The 26,880-nt window shown below is 38.3% G+C and overlaps 1 protein-coding gene across 1 annotated transcript in view; it reads right to left on the bottom strand.

Annotated features, from left to right (window-relative positions):
- The window catches only part of LOC306642730 (contactin-associated protein-like 3), a 237,119-nt gene that overhangs the window by 74,553 nt on the left and 135,686 nt on the right, over nucleotides 1–26,880 (bottom strand). Inside the window, 1 exon segment of the mRNA XM_079108476.1 lies at nucleotides 544–715. Within this exon segment, the coding sequence (XP_078964602.1) occupies nucleotides 544–715 (172 nt within the window).

The raw sequence follows: 26,880 nt of genomic DNA, 5'->3' as shown, positions 1-26,880 counted from the left end.
AAAATCCCTGAAGCTTCAACCTTTCTTGAAACAAGATTTACTTCTCATTTTCTCTATAGAAAAGGGAGCTAACCACATATGACTTTGATTTACTGGCCCTCACTGATCTACTATCTTTTTAGAACAGTCTAATCTGATTTCTGTAATGGAACAATTTTTAAGAATATCTATACTTGCCAGTATTTATTCACATCAGTGGTTATGAGCATCAGTAGTACTCTGTAAGACTTTAAGGGGTTTACAGGTATATGAAAAAAAAATTCATGAGTGTGTCTTCCAAGACAACACTGTTGTTTGAAAGGAAAAACTGTTTAAAACCAAAGACGTTGTTTTCTTATTTTCAATATGCTATAGTTCTGATCTTAAATCTTCCCCAAAGGTATAAGTGTTGAAGACTCAGTCCCAGATAGTGGAAAGTGGTAGAATCTTTAAGAGGTAAGCCTACTGTAAAGGAGGGCATGAAAAACTGTGTGCTTTTGCAGTTGTTCCTGTGTTTTTAATTTAAAAACAAAAATAGCTGTAATGACCTAGGATGGCCCCTACCTGTCTGTGATGCCACAGGAGTCTATCTGAAGGTCACTGAAGCTCCCCAGCACCCCTTGCTGTACCGAGATAGGATCCACCGCTGTGCCACCAATGGACATGAGCCTCAGACAGCCCTGAAACCCTCCCAGGAGACTTTCACATCCAGAACCAGAACTGTTGTCAGGATAGCCTGAATACAGAGACAAAGACAGGAGAAAATCAACAACTGTAACAGAGCTATTTCACAGAATTTAATTGCATAAAGACTGCTGTTTCCCTTGTCTACAGACAGCTGAGGATTAGACTTCCTAAGCCACCTTCGGAACATCACAGATAGGAGGATGGTAGAGGGATGATAAAAGAAAAGTTGGTAAAGGTAGAGCATGAAAATAAATCACTATAGTTGGGCTAGTGGGAAGATAAGACAAGAGACAAGACAAGACAAGAAGAAAAGATGTAAAATCCTGCAAGCATTTATTGCACATTTGACTTGAGCAAAACAACATAAGAAATCACTACTTTTAGCATGATACTAAACCACATAAACTAAAAGACATGTGACAGTAGTATCAGAAGAAAATTACAGTATATCAGTACTGGCTAAGTCTAAAATGCTTGAAAAGTAGTTTTAAATTGAATATTGATGTAGATATGCTGAACTTATCTAAACACTAAGTTAAATATCTACTCTAACAGGTGCATTTGCACATGTATGCATATACGTAGTTAATAATAATATTGTATAATAATTGGTCAGAGAAATCTAACAATAACTTATATTGACTTCTCTAATCAAATATCTTTAGTCAAATATCTCTCAACATTATTTTTCAACATTAACAAACCAAAATTAACAAGTAGGACTGGGGAGATAGCACAGTTGGTAGAGTGCTTGCCTTGCAAGCACAAGGCCCTGGGTTTGATTCCCAGTACCACAAAAAAAAAAAAAAAAAAAAATTAACAAGTATTTTACAATCAATGATATAGCATTGCAAATAGAAAAATTAGCATCTATAATAGTCCATTTAAAAAGGGCAATATTAACAGTTAAATTTTACAAGTCCTGCCATCCCCACCATTAATCAGTTAGCTGTAAATTACAAACTGCATTTTCTATATAGTTTTATTTCATGCCTGAACTTCTTAAGATGACCGTTATAGTTTAGATATAGGTATCCCCCACAAGCTCATGTGAGACAATGCACGAAAGCTTATAGGTACAATGATTGGGTTAGAAGAGTCTTAATCTAATCTGTGCATTAACCCTCTGATATGGATTAACTGGGTGGTGACTGTAACCTGGAAAGGTGTGGCTGGAGGAGGTGGGTCCTTGGGGGCATGCCTTTGGAGTGCATATTTTGTCGGTGGTGAAGGCAATCTCTCTCTGCTTCTTGGTGCCATGTCCCCAGCTGTTTTCCTCAAGCCACACCTTTCCACCATGATATTCTGCTCCCTTCCAGCCCAGACCAACTGAATTGGTCATCAATGGACTGAGATCTCTAAAACCATTAACCCCCAAATAAACCTTTCCTCCTCTAGAATAGTTCTTATCAGTTTTTTGATCACAGCAATGAAAAAAGTTGACTAAAACAATAACAGTGATCTTATAACAATTAAGAGCAAGGACATGACTCTGAAATTCAAATCAAAGTAAGAAGAGTCCAGAGCACACCCAGTAGCCCATGTGGAGACAGCAGGCACTTGAGTATTATCTCACCCTCTACTCAGTTTTCCTCTCAAACAATCTCAGATTTTAGCTTTGAACACTGCAAGATAAGCAATGAAAAAGAGGGATGTAAAAGAAAAGGAAAGAGGATTCAGTATTTGAAAAGTGCTTTTATATAAGGTAACCCCTTGGAAAGTGGACACTGCAAAACAGAGGCCAGTTCCTTCACCCCTGGCACATTTTCAGGACTGAGGTGGGCCTTCCCCAGGGTCTGCCTTGGCTGAAGGGAATCCCACAAGCATACAGTGACAGCCTTCTTGGGGCTACCCAACATCCAATAATGAAGTGTAAGGATATGGTGCCTGAACCCCTTGGCTCAGGTAGGACATACCCAAGAAGCATTCCTGCTAAGTCTCCCTGACGTCTTTGAGTGTTCTGCTGTAACAGTGTTACTACAGTTCAGCTTTGTCCCTCATCCATCTCCAGTGACTCTCTCAACTTTCCAAGGTTGTTCCCAATAATTCTCCCCACTAAACCACCTGTGTAAGAATCTCCTTCAGAGTCAACTTCCTGGGGAGCCCAACCTACAAAAATGTAGAATAAGATTACAAAGCATTTATTGAATTGAATACTTTCAATATTCAATTCAAGTATTTCATATTGGCATATGAAAATATGCATTAAAAAAGACTGCTATAAATCCTAAAAATTGTAAATTTTATGAGAAGTATAACATAAATGAAAATATTAATAAAATAGTGGAGAACATTTTATTCTATTCTTTGCTTACAAAATTGTTTCATTTTATTATTTCCAGAACTGTTTTCTTTTTAACTTGGTAGATATTATATTTTAATTATTATCTTTTTTTGCTATGTGTTTTCCAATGATTTAAATATTACAGAGTTCTAATGCTGATATTTATAGTCTTATTTTTAAGACTTTTTTACTTTTCAATTGGAAAATTTGTTATTTGACAGGCATTTTCTGAAATAATATAAGGAAATGACAGGGCTGGGGGTTATAGCTTAGTGGTAGAGTGCTTGCCTATCATGTGTGAGGCACTGGGTTAGATCCTCAGAACCACATAAAAATAAATAACTAAAATAAAGGTGTTGTATCCATCTACAACTAAAAATATATTTTAAAAGAAATGATAATAACTTGCACATACAATAATTCAAAGTATTTTCACTAAGCACCAAGTAGAACAGTTTCCAATCTTTTAAACAAAATCTCCTTTATCATTGAAGAGTACCCCAAACTTAAGATTTTTAATCAAGAAACCTAAAGCTGCCAATCAGAGCTTCCAATTAGCAAGAGATGACTAGGTTAAACCCTTATGATGTGAGTTTAAATAACTTTTAAAAGACTTTAACTTATACTTTTGTTTGGTACCTAGAATTGAACCCAGGAGCACTTAACCACTCAGCCACATCCCACAGCCCTTTTTCTACACATTTTGTTTAGTGACAGGGTCTCACTGAGTTGCTTAGGGCCTTGCTAAATTGCTGAGGCTTACTTTGAAACTGTGATCCTCCTGCCTCAGCCACTGGAACCACTGGGATTATAGGTATGCACTACCACAGCTCGCTTTTACCTATACATTCTAACTGAGAGGATCAGCTGGCCTAGCCTGGAAAATCATAGGTCATATGTCCATAGGCCAATATTATCTACATGGCACTCAAAAAGAATGAGTAATAAGTATCATGAAAGAAGTGAGACCAAAGTATCATATAAAATATATGGTTTTATATCTTCAAGGGGAATAATGCCTAATTTCTATGGGCATACAATGAAGTATGGGGTACAGAAAAGAGATAGGATTCACATAACCCACAAGAGAGAAACCACGCAAGGGACAGTAGAAGAAATAAGTACGCACCCTAGGATTAAGTGGGAAAGGTATTTGGAGGTTTCATGGACCAAATGGCATCCAGAACAGACCAAGAACATGAGTGGATGTCTGCGTATATTGAGGAAGAATCTTCAAGGCTGGAGAGAACAAAATGAACCAAGACACCTGATTCACAGACCTACTGGTTATTCAGAAGACAGAAGAGTGTTTGTACTGGGTGAAGGGACACAGTCTAATAAGAGGTGTATAAAACAGAGAAAGGAAAACTTCCTCCAAAAAGAGGGCCAAGTACCTTCCCCAATAGAGGCTGCCCATGCTCTCTGTGGAGGACACATAGCTGAATATCTCTGCTGGTTACCCTGGATCCCGAGGTCCTAGTCCCTTGAAATCAAATCCATGGGCAAGAATCTTCCTTCGTGTAAACTGTCTCTTCTACAAAAAGTAAAACGAAAACACAAGCAAACAAAACAAAACTCAAAAATAAAAGAATCACGTGAGCTTTGCCCCTCATGCTTCACTGGTGTCCCAGCTGTCATGCTAAGGAGACTGGTTCTGCTTTGTTATTCACACTAGTTCATTATTGCAAGGCATCTAGCATATCATATCCTAATACAGCTCCTCTCAAAAAAAAGTAAACACCACACAAAAAAATAAATTTACTCAAGTAAAAGGCAGCATCAAATTAAGGATCTACGGTAACATTACTACACTGAATTAGCATATTTTAACTCTTTTGTGACCCATCTACAAAACATGTGCACTCTATAATGCTCTGAAATCTTTACAAACATCACATTAGCTTGCTGTTTTAGTCAGCTTTTCCACTGCTGTGACTAAATGACCTGACCAGAAAACTGTAGAGGAGAAAAAGTTTATTTCGATGCCTCACAGTTTCAGAGGTCTTAGTCATAGAAGGAACGGCTCCATTCCTAAGGGCTTGAGGTGAAACATCATGGCGGAAAAGTGTGGCAGAGGGAAGCAGCTCACATGGTGATCAGGAAGCAGAGAAAAACAGACTCCACTGGCCAGATACAATATATACCCCCAAGTCACGGCCCAATTCCCACCTCCTGCAGCCACACCATAACACTTCAGTTACCATTCAGTTAATCCTTATCAGGGGATTAATTCACTGATTGGGTTAAGTCTCTTAACACTGAATCATCTCTCCTCTGAACCTTCTTGCATTGTCTTTCATGTGAGCTTTTGGAGGACACTACATCTAAACCATAACAATTGCTTTTCTTGATAGTTCAGAATCTCGAAACGGCAAATTTACATATTTTTCTATGCTACCATGGACAGGTAGTTATGGAAAAAGGCCTACAATCAAACTCCTTCTCCTCTGATTCTCAGACTATTGTGATTACTTTTTTCCCCTCAGATCATAACAAACTAGCAACTAGAGACAAAGAGATAAGACATACAAAAAAAATGAAAACTTTTTTAAAAACAAGCAGAAGCCCTTAAGAATCTGTGTCATTGCACGAACAGTCTAAACTTTGCTACAAACAAAAACTCATTTGGTTTATAAAGTTATAGGCATTTTATAAAATACTCAAGTAATTAACAGTTCATAAAAATACAGGAAAACTTTTAGGTGGAAACAAAACTGACACCAACTGACAGAGGGACATTTGCTTACACAGAGGAACATCTGCAGGGGGTACCCTGTGTGCATGAGGCACAGGCATACTGCCAGACACCTGTTCTAGGTAGACCACGGAACCCACAGGGACTTAGGGGGCTTTTTGTGCCACATGTGGATGTCTTCCAGCACCTGTTACTGCCTCTCAGCTCTGTCAAGAGCTTCTGCACCAGCTCATCTTTCTGCTGAAATTCATTCCTTAGCTTTGAGACGCACTCTGTGATAACGTGCTTTGGTTTCTGGGTTAAACAACTGCAATCTTTTCTGTAGGAAAAAACATTCTGTCTCACAATATTCAGAAACTTCTGGTTACACTGGAAAACACCAGTTCAACATACTTTCTGATGGTGCCACTGACATAATTCTGACTCATGAGAGGAGCAAAGCAAGCCTTGAATAATAACTCCAACTTGTCCACCAAGAAGCTGTTAGAAGTTCTGAGCGTGCCAGGAGCTGCCTGAAAAAGCCACACCTGGCCTAGGTGTTCCAGTGAGGTTGCTGGGCCCCCAGTGGCTGCCCTGAGAACATAACCGCCCAGCGGAGCCACCCTGTCTGCAATCACTATTTGACCTTTAAAATCAAATTGGGCAAACAATTTTATGAAGTAAAGATTTTAACTACTATATGCAGGTATTTTTCATTTATTTCTCTTTGTCCTTTTGTCTTCAGATCACTGATGCATTTTCTAAGAGCAGGAAATTAAAATCTAGCCTCTTCTTATTCCAGCACAATATGTACACCCTTTCAACCTGAGGATTTTCATAGAATGCACATAGTTGATTTTCACTTTTCTCATAGTGTCTGAGACTTTTAAAAATACTGTGTATCCTGACAGATACAACTGAAAACAAGCTAAGACCTGCATCTGGTTTAAAATGATTGACAGGCACAATGAAATCTCATAAATTAACCTTAAAAAGACTGATATTCCAAACTTAAGGTTATATCATAAATATTCCTTAAACTCTAGCCTTCCTTTATTCTTATTTTATGTTACTTATTTTATGCATTTATTTTAATTTGTAAAAGAACTTCTAAAGGGTTGGATACATTTGGAAGAAACGATATATCAATATAGAGATGTCTTCTACTTAGAGTAATTTATTAGGAGAGAGAATGGAAACTTTTTATTGTTTCTTTTCAGTAATACATGACAGTAGAACTCATTTTGATATAATTATATAAACGTGGAATATATCTTATTCTAATTAGTACCCCATTCTTATGGGTGTACATGATGGTGGGATTCACTATGGTTATTCATGTAAGTACAAAGGAAAATTATTTTGGATTCTTTCCACTGTTTCTCCTTTTCCTATCCTGTCTCCCTTTCCTTCATTCCCCTTTGTCTAATCAACTGAATTTCTACTTTTCCTCTCTCCCCCTTGTATGGGTTAGCTTCCACGTATCAGAGAAAACATCTGACCTTTGGCTTTTTGGAAATGGCTTATTTCACATAGCATGTTAGTTTCCAGATCTACCCATTCCTTTGCTAATGTCATAAACTCATTCTCCTTTAAAGCTGAGTAATACTCCATCGTGTACATATACCACGTTTTCTTTATCCATTCATCTGTTAAAGGGTACCTAGGTTGGTTCCACAGCTTAGCTATTGCGAATTGAGCTGCTATAAACATGAATATGTCTGTGTCACTGTAGTGTGAGGATTTTTAAGTCCACTGGATATATATCAGGGAGTGGGATAACTGGGATCAAATGGTGGTTCCATTCCAAGTTTTTTGAGTAATTTCCATACTGCTTTCCAAATGGTTGCACCAATTTGCAATCCAACCAGCAATACATGAGTATACTTTTCCCCCCATATACTTGCCAACATGACTGGAGTGATATTGTATGTCAGTGTCATTTTAATTTGCATTTCTCCAATTGCTAGAGATGTTGAAGATTTTTTCATGTATTTGTTGGTCATTTGTACGTTTGAGAAATATCTGTTCAGTTCATTTGCCCATTTATTCATTAGGTTATTTGTTTTGTTTTGTTGTTTTTTGTTTTTTATTGTTGTTGGTTTTTGTGCTAAGTTTTTTTTTTGAATTTTTTATATATCCTGTAATTTAACTCTGAGATGCATGTGACAAAGATTTTCTCCCATTCTGTAGGCTCTTGTTTCATATTCTTGATTGTTTTTTTTTTTGCTGTGAAGGAGCTTTTTAATTTAATATCATCCCATTTATTGATTCTTGATTTTACCTTTAGCACTTTTAGGAATCTTTTTTTTTTTTTTGGGTGGTGCTGGGGATTGAACCAAGGGCCTTTTTCATGCTAGGCAAGCACTCTACCAACTGAGCTATATCCCTAGTCCCCCTCTTAGGAATCTTGTTGAGGAAGTTGGTTCCTAAGCTGACATGATGGGGAATTGGGCCTGTTTTTCTTCTAGAAGGCACAGATCTCTAGTCTAATGCCTGGGTCCTTGATCCACTTTGGGTTTTGTGCAGGGTGAGAGACAAGGGTCTAATTTCATTTTGCTACATATGGATTTCCAGTTTCCCAGCACCATTTGTTGATGAGGCTATCTTTCCTCAAACGTATGTTTAGGGAGCCATTGTGTAGTATGAGATAACTGTATTTATGTGGGTTTGTCTCTCTGTCTTCTATTCTATACTATTGGTCTTAATGTCTGTTTTGGAGCCAATACCATGCCATTTTTGTTACTGCAGCTCTATAGTATAATTTATGGTAAGGTACTGTGATGCCTGCTGCATCACTTTTCTCTCTGAGAATTGTTTTGGCTATTCTGGGCTTCTTATTTTTCCAGATGAATTTCATGATGGCTTTTTCTACTTCTATGAAGAACATCATTGGAATTTGATGGGAATTGCACAGGTAATGGGAACATTAAGTCAAATATTTCTGTAGAATCACTAGTATTTCTTTTCTGCTTATTTCATTTTTATGTAGATCATAGGCCTCAAACTATTCCAAAATAAAATGTGGTATCTATTTCTTTTAGGAATAAAATTACAGCAAAGCCAAGTAATTACAATAAATGTTTCTGAATGTAGATATTTAAAAGAAGAAGAAGGTCAAGCCACTAGGTGCATGGCTCTCTAGTCATAACAGAGAGAAAATCAGAAAGGAAGGGAAACTAAGATCCGAAGCCAGCAAAAGTCAGGAATGTTTCATTTGTCCATGAAGAAGTTTTCTCAAAAGCCCATACAAAAGGTAAAATGGTGAAGGTTCCTTCATTAGGGACCTCATTTGAGATAGAAGGTGTAAGTAGGGAAGTGGATGCTTACTGTTTAAACAATAAAATGTATCTTTCACTATTGAGGAGAGTCATCATGGTTAAGTACCTCTGAGGAACACAAGAACACTTGGCACTTTATGTCACTGTACCAGAAAGTGGTCAGCAGGGTGAGACCTCCTTACAGAGTGGCTTCCTTATGTTTCACATATGGTAGTTTTGGCACCTTTGAACATAATTTAGTATTCCCAACTCTGTGGTAAAAAAAAATCTGTTATTTAATAGTACAAAGATCCTATAAAAGAGAATTTAAATGAGCTTAACTTTTAGCCACCCTCAACAGCAGACACCAAAAGTACAATATGCTATGGTGAAACTGCTATCTGAAGAACATTTCATACACACACACACACACACACACACACACACACACACACACACACACACACACACGTTGGGGGCTGTGCCATGTTGGCGGCGATGGGATGGCGCCTGATCACATTGGCAGCGAGGAGGTTAATTGACATAAGCACACTCAGGTGATTTTCTCATCCACGCACACAATGTATGCACATGTGTTCTCCAGCACTAATTGCCTGCTCGGAGCCTCTCGCCTAATCTTTGCGTAAGAGGCGTGGCCCTGCTCTCCCCGTCCTGGAGGTGATATAAGCGTAGACAGAGCGAGACATACGCAACAGCCATTAGCAGAAGAAAGCAGTAGGCAGAAGACACGCCACAGCAGCCATTAGCAAAAAAGCCAGAAGAAAGAACACAGCACCAAGTAGGGGCAGAGGCGGAAAGCAGATTATGGAACGGAGAACTGAGACGCATCACTAGGGCACCTTAGGTCACAGGATGCAGGACTTTAAGGCGTGGCAGGCCTCTCTCCTTCTAAGCTCTAAGAAAAGCCTGTCTTTCTTTCAAAGTTTCTCTCTTAAGCAAAGTTTCTTTCTCTCTGATAAGCGGGGTCTCTCTCTCTCAAAGCAAGTAAACCTCATTTCCTCTGTCTTCTATAAGCAAGCAAGAAAGCAGTGCACTAAAGAGAAAGATAGAAGTGCCTCAGTTTCCACTCCACCACCCATAAGACCCGTGCAAGTTGTTGCTGCAGGCGGTGACAAATATCCATGGATTTTGGAACCGCAAAGAGCCAGCAACGCACACAAACACACACACACAAATCTGGGGCAAAGAAAAAAAGATAACTAAATCAGAGTTCTAATGTGAAAAATTAAAAATATTGCTATTTGTTATGGTTTGGATATGTGTTGGAGGCCGCTGCCCTGTAGGGACCGCAGTGGTAGCTGGCCTCGCCCTAAGATGGTGCCGAGAATCCCAACCGCAAAGAAAAATAACTTTAAGGAAGTGCTTTCTATTGGCTGACTGATCTCTTCCGCGTCCGTGCTTAGCTTGTGATCAGTACATGTCCTCATCACCCACCATTAAGTGTCCATGAGCCAAATGCCTGAACCATTAGGTGATTGGCCATTACATCCTATAAAGCTGCGTACTTTCCGCGGTAAAGAGAGAGAGCTGGGAGGCGAGAAGAAGAAGAAGAAGACGGCAGCCAAGAAAGAAGAACTAGGCACTCAGCTCAGAGCTCTCCCATAAAAATAAAGACCTTAAAACTCCATCTGAGAGCCGAGTCTTCATTGTACTCGCTGGACGAGACAGATATGAGGCATCCACTAAATGCTGATGTGTGAGACAATTTAAGAATGTTCAGAAGTGAAATGATAGAGAGTTGCAACCTAATTAATTAATTAATCTACTGATATGGATTAACTAGGTGGTAACTGTAGGCAGGTAAGGTGTGGTTGGAGGAAGTACGTCACTAGGGGCGTGACATTGGGGTTCATATTTTGTCCCTGGTAAGCGGAACTCACTATTTCCTGACAACTTTGAGCTGCTCTCCTCTGTCATGGTCTTCCACCATGATGTTTGCCTCAACTTGGGCCCAGAGCTGTGAAGTCAGTCGATCATGACTAAACCTCTGAAACCAGGAGCCAAAATAAACTCTTCCTCCTTGAAGTTATTCTGGCCAGGTTATTGGTCACAGCAACACAAAGTTGACTAAGATACTGTTCAGCAGGTGGACCCCTCTCACAAGAAGAAAGCTGTACACTGAGACTTCCAGACCAAAATATAATAGATAGCAAAGTAGATCATTCCATGCAACCAGAAGGTCCTGGTTTGTGCTGCTGTCCTTTCAGAATTACTCATATCAACCCTTTCATTCTCTGAAGTGTCCTGGTTTGGACAATAAATTATAGTCACCCTAACTATAATAGCAAGGCACACATATATGCTTTTAGGGTGAAGTACTGTAAAAAATTTGGTTGACTATTGCTATAACATAATTGGGAATAAGTGGTTAAACCTACATTAAGAAATAAAGGGGAAGAGAACTGGTTATGGAGTGTCTCAAATCACAGGATATTGATTTCCTTGAAGAATCGATGTCATTAATTGATTTCCACTTAGAGGACCAGGAACACTTCATTAGACCAATTGTTGTGACAGAGTGTAAACTGAGTGAAGTAAATTTCCTTGTTCAGCATCAAGCATATTCTGGCACCAATGGACGCTAATTAAGAAGAGAATTAAATGAACAGACTCTGATACCAGCTACCCTTGTGATTGCATAAAATAACCCTGACACTGTGGTTGTCAAGGTCGAGTTCCACTCAAGATGAAGCTGAGTGGCCCCAGTTCATCCAGAACAACTTGGCACCTATGCATTAAGTTCTGCATATAATAATCTACTGAAACCAGAACTCCATGTCTACTGTCCCTACATCTGCTCTACTGAGTTTCCTGGGAATACAAATAATAGATTACACAGTATCTACTTATATAGTACTGTGTGTATATAGTTTATGTATGTTATATAGGTACATATATAACCCATAATATTATATTATAAAACATATATATTACCCCCATTTCAAATAGTTAAGAATGACCCAGGAAGGAGTATAGATATTATTTTTCTCTCATCTCATAGAATAAGAAGGACAAAGAAATGTCTGCTTAGTTCAAGGATATTACAAAAGAAAATGTTCTTTTGTAGAATATCATCAAGGGTCCAATGTGTCAAATTAGAGGCCTCCAAATGAAGAGTTCAACTAGTACCATATCCAAATGATGGAAGTACAGACAACATGAATTGTTTTCCCATTATGCTTGGGTTTTGGCTACTTATATTCACATTTCTATAAATACATGAACATGTTAATAACCCCTAGGAAAAGAACCCACAGTGATGCATACACATACGAATTGCCTAGAAGAACAAAAGAAGAGAAAGAATGATTAGGAAAAAAAATTAATCTAAATGGGAATGTATATATGCATTAATTTTATACTTGGAACCCCAATCCCTGTCTTGTACCCTACCAAAAATAATGGCTTCATGATCGCATGACTTTGGTTTGGCAATATCCAACTTTCTTTTAGTGTACCCTTAGAAGATTCACAATAAAAACCAATTCAGTTAACAAACCAAATCATGTGCTACAGGGAGAAAACCCTTTATATTTATCAGTCACGTTTTTCTTTTCAGTGTTACTTGGAATTATGTTTGGAATACAGCTACCAATATCAAAGACATTTAATCAGCATCTGCTTTGTCTAATACACTTTTCTAGTGTGATGGGGGATACTATAAGTAAAAGAGAACATCTCAGTCCTAACTCTGTGACTGTGGCCAAATCCTTTGCCCAAGATTTCCAAGGTGAGATGTCCATTCCCTTTCAAAGGACGTGTTCCTTAGCAAATTCTTACCTAGCAATGTACAACTCAATAGAGATGCAAGTGGAACTTATCACTGAATATGTAGGGGGTGAGTACCTCCTTTTGCTTCTCTGTTGAACTCCCACATTTGGAGCTCAGGGGTCTCATTCCAAACTCACACTAGCTCCCTGAGATTCAGTTCCTGCAAAGTTAGATTTATGACAATCCATTCTCTATAGTATATCTCACAGTTTATACTGGAATAAAATTAATTCACATGAATAGTTTTCTTTCTTCTTTTTTTTCTTTTTTTCCTCCCCCCCGCCCCCAGTCCTGGGTCTTGCACATGGTAGAAAATTGTTGTACCACTAAGCTATATCTCCAGTTCTTTATAGAAAATTGTTGTACCACTAAGCTTATATCCCCAGTTCTTTGTAGCAAATTGTTCTACCACTAAGTTATATCCCCAGTTCTTTGTAGTTTTACTTTGAGACAGGGTCTCACTAGGTTGCTGAGAGTCTTGTTAAGTTGCCAAGGTGGCCTTGAACTTGCAGTCCTCTTGCCTTAGCCTCCCACAGGTGTACACTACCGTGCCAGGCCCATGGAAAGGTTTTTAATGATACAATGCTGGTATTCCCCCATCAGGAGGGACTGAAGGAGGCAGACAAGAAATGTCATGCTCTTCCTCTGAAAGACCAAGGGAGAGGGGAAGTGCTATGGAGATGGGACTCCAAATATCAGGAGTGACACACAAATTTAAAAAAACAAAACAAAACAAAAATTCTAAAACAAATAGAAACAAAAACTAATAATTAGAAAAACATGAGTACTTCATGGGCTCTGTCATATGCTTCAGAAGCTAATGATTAGCGATGAGTAATGTTTTGTTAGCTTGAAAACTGACAGAATCATTCTTGAGGAATGAGATGGGTGGTGGTTGACAGACCTGGTTCTAGGCTCAGAGCCGTGAGTCTGCTCTCAATCTCCTTAGCCTCCTTCCTCCCTCAAGTGCAAAGTGTAGATGATAATAACTCTTACCGCCTATGGTTGTTTGAGGATTCATGGAGTTAAAATATGCAGAGGACTAAAACTGGGCAGGCATGTGGTAAATTCTGCAGATGTGCCAATTCTTTCCTTCTCCATCACCATCAATAACAGCGAGACTGGGTGAGACCTGAAATGTACCTGTTTTTCTCTTCATTTTCTAGAACTACTGCCACATTTGTACCCCTTCTGTTACTTCTCAGGTGGTCCTCATTCAATTCATATTGACATCCTGGCCACACATTGTCTTTGTAAGACAAAAACTGAGAACTCTTATGTACAACCAGGTTGAAGAACAGCCCAAGATACACATTGTGTTAGGGATGCAGTTTATTTTAAACTGCCTATTATATTTTGTTTTACTATACTTATTTTCCTTTGTTGGTTATTTTCTTTTTTTTTTTCTCTCTATGTTGTTTTATTTGATACTATGAATTTTTAAAGCTACTCTAACATTATTAGGAAATAAAATTGATCAAAAATAAACCAGCCAAAAATGAGTCTGTAAAGCTTCTTGTTTTCTGGTACATGGGTGCACAGACACAAACACATATGCACAAAATAATGAGTGGGAAATCAGAACAGAAAGGAGAGTCAGTGGATTGTGTGCTTACAGGAATGGCAGGTGGCTCCCACGTAGCCAGTGTGAGTGCAGTCACAGGAGAAGGTGTCCCAGGACTGGGAACATTCACCCCCGTGTTCACAGTAGCTGGGCAAACACCTAAAGAGGACAGACAGACACACTGCTGTTTCCCACATTTAGCCATAATAAAATTGTGCATCTCATAGTAGCATAGTACAGGGAAAAGATGAAGGACAACAGTCAACAGAATATTTCAACCAACAGGACCAAAGACTGTGTGTGTGGGGGGGGTCTGTCCTCAAGGTCACCTAACGCTCAACCTCAAGTTACTAAGTGCAGTAGATGCTCATGCATTTGTGACAGATAAGTTTTTAACACTTCTCTTTTATCAGAAAAAATTGTTTGCTTCTCATAAAAACATAAGATTGATTTCACACATGACCAGGATATAAATTGCTTGCAACAACCATAGATAGACACACATTTCCCCTTTATCCTTCTGCACCCTTGTGATGTGACACAGCAGCTGTTTCCATCCACAGGTACAGCCTGTATCTCCACCTTGAATCTAAGTTGGGTGCATAACCAACTTTGACCAAAGGGACATGTTAACAACAACATAATATTGAGTAACCAGACAAAGTGTTCTTTTGTAAACCTCAAATATATTTCTGATATGTATGAACAATGAAGTTTTTTTTTTGCCTAAAAGCACAAAAATCTGCAACATGTGTTATTTTCTAATTGGCCTGCATTTCCCAAACCATTGGCTTTAATTTCTTTTGATGTCCATCATGACTTTTAGTGCACACAAATTTTCATGGATAAATACAGACTTGTTCAAAAATCTGAAACAGTTTTTGAGATCATGATTTATTCTTATTCCCTCTTCACTTCAGTTCATTCCACACAACTGCTAGAGAGAGAGATTCACAGCCAGAGTAAAATGTTTGCTTCTAAGAAGACACTATAGGGAAACTTGCCTAGCATGCACAAGAATTGAATTCAATCCCCAACATTAAAAAAAAAAAAAAAAAAAAGGACAATAGAATCGAGCACTTGGAACAGCAAGGAGAAGCAGGCAGCTCCTATTCTGTTCAATCTGCTCTGCTACTCCAGTGTCCAATTTGCAAATCAAAATGTAAAACAAACACCATCACGTGGAAAGTAGAAAAACCAAAAGATAAAAAGAATATCTATTTTACTTTCTTTCCCCCTCTAACACTGCACAAATTAAACTTCTAGATGTTGAAATTCTTGTAGATGTCACCAAACACAATTCTTAAACTTTTGGTTTTCTTTGAAAAAAAAAAGGGGGGAAATATTCAATATCAAATAGAAGAAAGAAACAGTCAAAATGTTTTTACTTTAAGAAATATGTATTCGATTTTGAGACTCTACTGGGATAATGCTATTTATAAAGTCTGACAGAGTTCAAAAAATAGATTGTCAATCTTAAGGCAAGTCAATGTTGAAAGGACATGATAATCATTTGTACCAGTGAGAGTCACATTTATTCTATGGGTTCATACAAAATCCTGTTCAGCTTACTTTACAGAGTTAATGCTGAGGATAAGGTACTCATACCTTGCAAGTCAGCAGATCAATTACACAGTAGTGGAAGGGAAACAAGAAAATACAGCAGAGATGCAGAAAGCTAGACATTTAGTACCAAACATTTAACAACCTGAACTAATTCTAGTCTAGTTTAGCTGTTCTCTGTAGTTGTGACTTTATTCCTTCTACATAGATTATACAAGTGGTGTCAATGCCAAGCTCAGGAAGTTAACTAGAGAGCTGCAGCTTGGGGCTGGGTCTTTCCATCCCTCAAGTTCTAGTTCTGCAACACTTAAGGACCTTCTTAGCCTGCAGGTCCACAGTAGAACCAGCGAGGGTACTGCTAGCCAGGATGATGAAGCAGCCATTCTTCACAGCTTAGATATGAGAAGTAGTAGAAGCCTTCCCAGACCCGGTATGACAACTCCTCTTCATCTGGAGCCCCAGTCTTGGGAGCTGGAACAGGGAAGTGGAGAACATCCTGGATCTGGGGCCTGGTCCTTATGGGTTTCCCCTGAGGAGGAGGTGAGGGAGGAGAATGTCTTACCCTAATACCATCATCCTGATTTTCTATGGCCGACTGAGCAGGACTATGAAAATGGTGGCTGAGGAAGAAGGTGAAGGAGTTATCTCACTTGTCAATAATGTGGAGAACAAGACTGTGACTTTGAAGAACAGTGTCCAAGTCCAGGCAAGGCCCACAGTCCATCTCCTCATGGAGTTAAAACATGGAACCACAAAAGCCTCAACTATTTGGAGAAGTCATGAAACTGCAGGCAATTAGCCTCTTGAGCTTGATGTCCACTTCTTCCAAGGAGTTGAAGGAGTAGAAAATTTCGGATACTACTCCTTTGCCATTTGGGACACTGACACTAGAAAGAAGCCTGATTTTTTCTTTTCAAGAGGACACACATGAACACTGCTGGGAGTCCTTCCAGGCTTCAAGGGAAAGAAGCAAGGTTCTGTGCTAAGAGTTGGAAGGTGCACTTCACAGGAGAAAACGAGGATATCGCTTCATTGCCAGGGCTGGAGGCAGGCCAACTTGCTTTCCTCTACCACCAATCCCCAGGCCTCTGTAGCTCTTACTTCAGTGGCTACAGTTACTGACCTTGTCCAGGCCTGAGGGCTTCTCCCATAACCCCATTTCCTACATTCCGACTAGATCATTAGTCCACAGAGAGGACCAGAGAAAGATGTCAGATGCCATAAGAAGAAATTAATGTGTCAGTGTCCCCCATCATGTGAGTGTGTGCCTGTGTGAGCACACAAGCACGTGCTGGAATGTTAGTGTACCCATTATATGTGCCTGTGTGCCCATTATGAGAGTATATCAATGTGTGTGAGTGTGTACTGTACATGAGCATGCCTGAGTATATCTGTGGGAGGGTGCAGGTACATCTGTGTGTGTCTTACCTAACTTGAATATAGATCACTCCCAAAGATGTGGGGTTCATGGGGAGCCATGTGCTCAGCATCCTGGCTCTGCTTACACAGAGTGAGGTAATATCAGTCTGCTCCAAGAACAGGCAATACCCATGAAAAGGGAGCTCATGGCTCCTTCAAACACTGCATGGCCTGGACACATCTAGATTCCAAGAAGTCAACCAGAGTTGATGTAGAGGAGGGAAACAAGGATTCAGATATTCCTAACAACTTAATGTTTGAAAAATCGTTAAGAAAGCAGGGTCTTTAGCTGATGGGAATTGATTCTGGCAGTCAGTTAACTATTCAGCAGATAGTTACACAGTTTAAAGTGGGGAGACCAACTGCTATGGTTGGAACATGTACCCCAAAAGTTCGTGGGTTAGAAACTTATCCTCAAATTTATATGTTGGCTATAGTTGGAGTATTTGGAGGTGAGGTCTTGGGAGGTAATTAGGATTAGATAATGTTCTCAGGGTGGGTCCGCCACAATGGCACTAGTGGCTTTGTAAGAAGAGGAGAGACCAGAGATGGAACATTTGCTGTCTTATCACGTGTTCATGTAGCAAAAAGTCCCTCACTCAATGGGACTGTCCCATCTTGAACTTCCCAGCCTCCAGAACAGTGAGCTAGATAAACCTCTATTTTTAAAAAAAATTATTTATTTATTTTAAAATTTTGAGACAGGTTCTCACTAAGTTGTCTGGATCTTGCTAAGTTGCTGAGGCTGGACTTGAACTTGCTATCCTCCTGCCCCAATCACTAGAACTACAGGTATATGCCCCCATACCTACCTAAATCCCTATTTTTGTAAAACATCCAATCTGTGGTATTCAGTTATAACAATGGAAAATTCTAAGAGAGCAGAAAAGACAACTCAGAATTTAGAGGAAAATATTCAGTTCACCACCAATGAACTATTTGTCAACAGGCAGAGAGGGGTCTTGTTTGCAAAAAACTGAGTAGAAGCAGGATCATTTTCACTTAACGATAAGCTAAAAATACATCCCTGCTTTGAGGTGAAAGCTCCAGTAGGTGACATGTCACAGTTTCCTATCAACTTTAAGGTTGTTTGCTTCTGTGGTCCTCCAACTATAACAGGATTAATAGCTAAAGCTCTTGGTCCTGTCCCTTCAAATATCCTGCTTCTCCCCCATTATCATCCCACTGAGGGACACCAGCCTTATCCAGCTATCTGCATGGGATTAGCCTTGACTGTTCCCTCATCATTACCCAAAGGCTTGCAGTGAATCAACTTGTGATTCTGCTCTCCAAATAGTTTGTAAATAATTCACATTTTCTGGTTTCCTACTTCAGTTCATCTTCATTTTTCACATGAGAGAAACTGCAGCAGCCTCTAACCATGTTTCCTGACTTCCAAACACACACTGTCTCTCTCTTGCTTCCTGGACCCAGGTCATCTGTCACCTGTGCTCAGAGTCTTGCTTACACACACACAAGTGACTTCTTAACTTCAAGTTCTTCAGCAATTCCCAGGGCACCTCAGATGAATATTTAGTCTGCAAGTTAGCACCCAGGCCTCTGGCCTGATATAGCCCATGACTAGAGAGGTAGCCTCATCTCCAACACTCCCTGATCTCCTCAAACTCAGAATTTCTACACCAGCCATCCACACAGGGGTCAGATTTCCCCCTAGCATTGGGGATTTGAGCACAAGGCTGTTACTTCTACTGCCCACTCCCAACTGGACTGACTTATCCACCTTCTGTCCATTCAGGCATCTCTTCCTTCTCCCTGGACAGCCTGCCTTGACCCAACACAAATGAAGCTGTCTCCACATGGTGCCAGAGCACCCTCCCATCCAACTTCCACTTCATCCTATTTACTACAGAAGGGATTGGCAAAATTTTCCTCCAAAGAGAAAAATAGTAAATATTGTATGTTTGTGGGCCATATTCTCTTTGTCATAACCACACAGTTCTGCAATAGTTAGGAGAAAGTGGATATGGACATCATGCAAATGAACTGATGTGACCCTGTCTCAATAAAACACTATTGACAAAAAGCAGCGGCAGCCCCTGGATGCTGGTGTGTCAGTTCCTAGGCTGTAACAAGCACAGTTTCATCAGGGTATTGGCATTTCAAATCTTATGCTTCAGAACCCATGAGGGTGGCCGGACTGGGTACAGAGTCAGGCCCCTCTACCATCAATTTGAAAAAACAAAACAAAACAAAACAGTTCATTGTTTTCCTTTCTGATGTTTTGGAACTCTTTAAACTTATACTTATGGGTAGGAATATAGCTCAGTTGGTAGAGTGCTTGCCTTGCATGCACAAGGCCCTGGGTTCAATCCCTAGCACCACCAAAAAAAAAAAAAAAAAAAAAAAAGTTTTTTTTTCTCACTTATGTACACTTCACACTTTTAATATTTTGAAAATGATTGCTAAAGGAATAAATAATATATTTTACCTTAAAATGTTCTAGGATACAATTTTTTTAAAATAAAAAACTCTAAGTTCATGGTAGTTTTCAAAGTTTTCTATTTTCTTGTAGAATTTGGCTGAGAATCTAACTGATCCTGGCCTTTTCTTGGTTGGTAGGCTTTTGATGACTTCTTCAATTTTGGTGCTTGAAATTGATCTGTTTAGATTGTGTACGTCTTCCTAATTCAGTTTAGGAGGCTCATATGTCTCTAAATATTGTTGGTCTTCGATATTTTCTATTTTGTTGGAGTATAGATTTTCAAAGTAGCTTCTAATTATGTTATATATTTCAATGGTGTCTGTTCGTGATCTTTCTTTTTTCATCACGAATTCGAGTAATTTGAGTTTTTCTCTCCTTCTCTTCGTTAGTGTGGCTAGGGGTTTATCAATTTTGTTTACTTTTTCAAAGAACCAACTTTTTGTTTTGTCAATTTTGAATTGTTTCTCCTGTTTCAATTACATTGATTTCAGCTCTGATTTTAATTACTTCCTGTCTTCCACTATTTTTGGTGTTGATTTGTTCTTCTTTTTCTAGGGCTTTGAAATGTAATGTTAGGTCATTTAGTTGTTGACTTTTTATTTTTTTAATGTATGCGCTCAATGTAAAACTTTCCTCTTAGTACTGCTTTCATAGTGTCCCAGAGATTTCGATATGTCGTGTCACTGTTCTCATTTACTTCTAAGAATTTTTTAATTTTCCCTGATGTCTTCTGTTATCATTGCATCAATAGCATATTATTTAGTCTCCAAGTGTATGAGTAGTTTTTGTTTGTTATTTTATCGTTCATTTCTACTTGCATTCCATTATGGTCTAATAGGATACAGGGTAGGATCTCTATTTTTTTGTATTTACTAATGGCTTCTTTGTGGCATAGCATATGGTCTATTTTGGAGAAGGATCCGTGAGCAGCTGAGAAGAAGTATATTCGCTTGATGATGGATGAAATACTCTGTAAATATCCATTAAGTCTACATCATTGATTGTATTATTTAGTTCTATAGTTTCTTTGTTCAGTTTTTGTTTGGAGGATCTATCCAGTGGTGAGAGCGGTGTGTTAAAGTCCTCCACTATTCATGTATTTTGGTCTATTTGATTCCTGAAATTGAGAAGAATTTGTTTGATGTACAGGGATGCACCATTGTTTGGGGCATAATATTTACTATCGTTATGTCTTCCTGATTTATGCTTCCCTTAAGCAGTATGAAATGTCCTTCTTTATCCCTTCTGACTAACTTTGGCTTGAAGTCCACTTTATCTGATATAAGGATGGAAACCACTGCTTTTTTACTGAGTCCATGTGCATGGGAGGTTTTTCCCATCCTTTCACCTTTAGTCTGTGGATGTCTTTTTCTATGAGATGAGACTCTTGAAGGCAGCATATTGTTGGGTCTTTCTTTTTAATCCAATCTGCTAGTCTATGTCTTTTGGTTATTGAATTTAGGCCACTGACATTCAAGGTTATTATTGAGATATGATTTGTATAGAAGATCTTTAAAGAAGAACTGATACCAATACTCCTCAAAGTATTTCAGGAAATAGAAAAGGAGGGAACCTTTCCAAACTCATTCTATGAAGCTAGTATCACTCTGATACCAAAACCGGACAAAGACACATCAAGGAAAGAAACTTTAGACCAATATTCCTACTGAACATAGATGCAAAAATCCTTAACAAAATACTGGCAAATCACATACAAAAATATATTAAAAAGATAGTACACCATGATCAAGTGGGGTTTATCCCAGGGATGCAAGGTTGGTTCAACATCCGGAAATCAATAAATGTAATTCACCACATCAATAGACTTAAAGTTAAGAATCATATGATTATGATTATTTCCATAGATGCTGAGGATGTATTTGATAAAATACATCCCCTTCATACTTAAAACACCAGAAAAAAAGAGGAATAGTAGGAATATACCTCAACATTGTAAAGGCTATCTATGCTAAGCCCACAGCCAACATTATTCTTAATGGAGAAAAAACTGAAAGCATTCACTCTAAAAACTGGAACAAGACAAGGATGCCCTCTTTCACCATTTCTATTCAACATCGTCCTTGAAACACTTGCAGAGCAATTAGATAGACCAAAGAAATTAAAGGGATACAAGTAGGAAAAGAAGAACTAAAGCTGTCACTATTTGCTGATGACATGATCCTATATTTAGAAGATCCAAAAAACTCCACCAGAAAACTTCTAGAACTAATAAATGAATGCAGCAAAGTAACAGGATATAAAATCAATACATGTAAATCTAACACATTTCTATTCATAAGTGACAAATCTCTGAAAAAGAAATTAGGAAAACCACTCCATTCACAGTAGCCTCAAAAAAAAAAAAATACTTAGAAATTAATCTAACGAAAGAGGTAAAAGACCTCTACAATGAAAACTACAGAACATTAAAGAAAGAAATTGAAGAAAATCTTAGAAGATGGAAAGATCTCCCATGTTCTTGGATAGGCAGAATTAACATTGTCAAAATGGCCATTCTACCAAAGGCACTATACAGATTCAATGCAATTCCAATTAAAATCCCAATGACATTTCTCATAGAAATAGAGAAAGCAATCATGAACTTCATCTGGAAGAACAAGAGACCTCGAATACTCAAAAAGATCCTGAATAGAAAAAGCGAAACGGGAGGTATCACAATACCAGACATTAAACTATATTACAGAGCAATAGTAACAAAAACAGCATGGTATTAGCACCAAAATAGACAGGCAGACCAATGGTACAGAATAGAAGACACAGAGACAAAACCACATGAATATAGTCACCTCATATTAGACAAAGGAGCCAAAACATACAATGGAGAAAAGATAGTCTGTTCAACAAATGGTGCTGGCAAAACTGGAAATCCATATGTAGTAAAATGAAATTAAACCTCTATCTCTCACCCTGCACAAAACTCAACTCAAAATGGATCAAAGACATAGGAATTAGACCAGAGACCCTGCACCTAATAGAAGACAAAGTAGGCCCGAATCTTCATCATGTTGGCTTAGGATCAGACTTCCTCAACAAGACTCCCAAAGCACAAAAAATCAAAGCAATGGGCCAATTTATTGATTCTTGCTTTGATTTTTTTGTGCTTTGGGAGAAATGTTTTTCTCAGCAAAGGATACAATCAAGAATGTGAAGAGAGAGCCTACAGAGTGGGAGAAAATCTTTTCCACACACACTTCAGATAGAGCACTTATCTCCAAAATTTATAAAGAACTTACAAAACTTTACACCAAAAATACAAAGAACCCAATCAATAATAAATGGTCCAAGGAACTGGACAGACACTTTACAGAAGAAGATACACGGGCAAGTAATAAATATGTGAAAAAGTGTTCAACATCTCTAGTAATTAAAGAAATGCAAGTTCAAACAACTTGAAGATTTCCTCTTACTCCAATTAGAATGGCTATTATCAAGAACACAAACAATAATAGACATTGGCGTGGATGTGGGGAAAAAGGCAAACTTTTACATTGCTGTGGAGTTGCAAATTGGTGCAGCCACTCTGGAAAGCAGTATGGAGAATCCTAAGAAAACTTAGAATGGGCCCACCTTTTGACCCAGTTATCCCACTCCTCGGTTTATACCCAAAAGACAAAATCAGCAAACTACAGTAACACAGCCACATCAATGTTTACTGCAGCTCAATTCATAATAGCTAGATTGTGGAACCAACCTAGGTGCCTTTCAACAGATGAATGGATAAAGAAACTCTGGTATATATACACAATGGAATACTATTCAGCCATAAAAAGAATAATATTATGGCATTTGCAAATAAATGGATGGAATTGGAGAATAGCATGCTAAGTGATATAAGCCAAGCCCAAAACTCCAAAGGCTGAATGTTTTCCCTGATAAGTGGAGAATGATATATAATGGGGTTAGCGGAGTGGGGGATGAGAGAATAATGGGGAACTTTAGAATATGTAGAAGGAAATGAGAGGGAGGTGTATATGAAATGTGATGGAATGAGTCCCACTAAGTTGCTCAGAACCTCATACATCATGTATAATTACATGAATGGTATGATTCTACATTGTGTACAACCATAGAGATGAAATTATGTACCCCATTTGTGTACAATGAATCAAAATGCAGTTTGTATTAAAAGTTAAATTTAAAAAAATAAAAATGAGTTAGACAAAAAAAAAATTTCTATTTTCTATAAAAAACATGATGTTCAATATGTGCTGTTAGAATTGGCATAGAGAAGATGAATACTCAGCCTGAGACCATGCAGGAGGGAAGAGGTGGGAACTGTGGACCCATGAACAAATAGGAAAAAACACTGTGGCCCAAGTTAGAGGAAATTGAAATCCTAATATCCAAAACCCAATATCCTATACAATATAATGTACAATATACAATATACTACTGTCATCCTTGGAGCCCGTTATGGTTCGAATCTGGAGTGTCCCCAAAAGTTCCTGTGTTGGAAGCATGGTCCCCGAAACAGCAAGTTTCAGAGGTGGTGCTTTTAGGCAACAAAAAGGGCTCTGCCCTCATCAGTGGATTCATCCAATGACATCTGAATGGACTACTGGAGTGAGATCTCACTGGAGGAAGGAGGTCACTGGAAACATGACCTTGTATGGTACCTGTCTTGGGTCCCTTCCCCTCTCTCTCTCCCTCTGTCTCTGCTTCCCGGTTACCATGTGCTCAGCAGCTTTTTTCTGCCACAGTTTTCCACTGTGATGTTCTGCCTTACCTCAGGGCCAGAGCAATGGAGTTGGCCAACCATGGACTAAGACCTCTGAAATCATGAGCACAAATAAATTTCCTCCTCTAAGTTGTTCTTTGTGGTTATTTTGGTCAAAGTGACACAAAGCTAACACATCAGCATGCCAAAGCAACTGTCCATTTTCCCCATAAAGCATCTCTTGGAGCAACCAGAAGACAGATCACTCCATTTAGATGCATCATGGTTTGGCTCAGGAAGGATACTGATGTTCCTGTCAGATTATGAACATCTTTTCATAATCTGTTGTGTCATTTGAGTCAGGAATGCTCTACGTATCAGGAATTATTAATTTCATTGCCAAATGGATATGTTACAAAATCCCCTGCATTATTAGACTAAATCATGACTATACATGAGCAAATCTGACTGTTCTTGGCAGACAGAGCAGTGATCTGGGTGGATGTTCTGGTGCAGTACACAGGGCTGGTGAGAGCCTGGGGTGGGGATGTTTGTTTTGTCCTGTTTTTAAAGGAATCTATTTTATAGTACATGGACATATATCTATTTTATAGGCATTAGTAGATATGGCCTAAAGAACACAAGAAAAATGAATGCTTTTTATTAGAATGAGGGCATGTGTTTAGACATGAAACCATCAGAACCATAAAAAAATTACAATTGGTGACTATATTACCATACAAAGTACCACAGCTATTTTCATAGCAATTTAGAAAGTAGCCATTAACCTCAATTTTTGCATAAAGATAATTTAATATTCTAGACATTTCCAAAGAAAGGTACATACTTACATACTTCTAAAGACTTTTAAGTGTGATATGGAAAAATCTTCCCATTTTGATGACATTTACATGTAGACATATATATGAATATATATACATATACATACATTATATGTACATTATTTTGGCAAAAAGATATTTAAGGCAACACAAATACACAAATTCTTTTTTTTTTTTTTTTTTTGGTACCAGGTAATAAACCAAGTAGTGCTTAACCACTGAGCCACATCCCCAGACCCAACTTTTTAATTTTTTTTTTTTTTTTTTTTTGAGGTAGGGTCCCACTAAATCGCTCAGATCCTCAATAAGTTTCTGAGGCTGCTTTTGAATTTGTGATTCTCTTGCTTCAGCCTCCTGAGCCACTGGGATTACAGGTATACACCACTGTGCCCAGCTCAGATTCTTTATGTAAGGCAAATATTGAGATTACACCATACATTGTAAGGTAATTCTGGCGATACTAAAACAACTTCCTGTGAACTTCACGATTGTACTCATAACTTAGGCAACTGCCAGTGAAATGACTTCCAACCTTTGACCTCTGGCCCACTAGACAGTTGCTACTCTGGGTAGGAACTCTGTCCTGAAGACATCAATGAAAGTGTTATTTTATATCATCACAACAGTGGTGGGTGTCAGTGTTTCTGGTCATTTAATTCTCTTCTTAATTAGTGTCCATCATTGCCAGAATATTTATGATGTTGAACAAGGAAATTTACTTCAGCTAATCCATGCTCTGTAGCAATACCTGGACTAAAAAAGTAAGTGTTCCTGGGTCCTCTAAGTGAAATTCGAGTAATGAAATGGTTTCTTACAGGAAATCAGCACCTCATAATTTGATGTCTAGATCCTCTCCTCACACTGAGACTCAGGAGTCAGAAATGGCTGCAATTATTACTTAAGAATAGTGGCAGTTTCTTTGCAATCATCCCCAAAAGTCGTAATCTGAAAATCAGGATTGTAGGGTTCTGACTAAATTCTTTGAATCTTTGATTTCACTACAGAAGAATAAATTGTAAACATATCAACATAAACATTTGCATTTAAACAATTCTTATGAGTCAGTGTTTCATGTACCAGGAATTATGGTCTTTGAACACATTGCCAAATTGCAATTGTGATTTAAAGTTTATTGGATATGACATGGAATTTCAATTAATGGTAAATTTAGAGTAGACTTTTTTGCACAAAGTATTTTACACAGTGTGGCCTTTCAAGAGGTTCAAAGGCATGGATATGGAAAGATTAAGAAATTAGTTTATGTATTCAATATAAACCTTTTGTACACTATTTCAGAGAAGGTATTAAACTGGGTATATGTACTACAGAAAAAAACCTTTTAATCTAAATGACTAAGCTGATTCTTATAGACAAAATGACTTAAAAGTTAGGTAATACAATTAAGAAAATCACTTGAATACAATTATAATGTTTAACAATTTTAATATGCTATAGTGGTAAATCTTGTCTTATCATCTTCATTGAACTGGTGCTGTGCTCAGCTCTGGGGCAACTGGGGAATATCTTTCTTTATTTCACTTACAACATTGCTAAAAATCCCTGAAGCTTCAACCTTTCTTGAAACAAGATTTACTTCTCATTTTCTCTATAGAAAAGGGAGCTAACCACATATGACTTTGATTTACTGGCCCTCACTGATCTACTATCTTTTTAGAACAGTCTAATCTGATTTCT

Source organism: Sciurus vulgaris, assembly GCF_902686455.1.
Source record: "Sciurus vulgaris genome assembly, chromosome: 13".
Classification (NCBI taxonomy): Eukaryota; Metazoa; Chordata; class Mammalia; order Rodentia; family Sciuridae; genus Sciurus; species Sciurus vulgaris.
The sequence above is the reverse complement of the archived record's forward strand: the minus strand, read 5'-3'. Positions and strand labels throughout refer to the sequence as shown.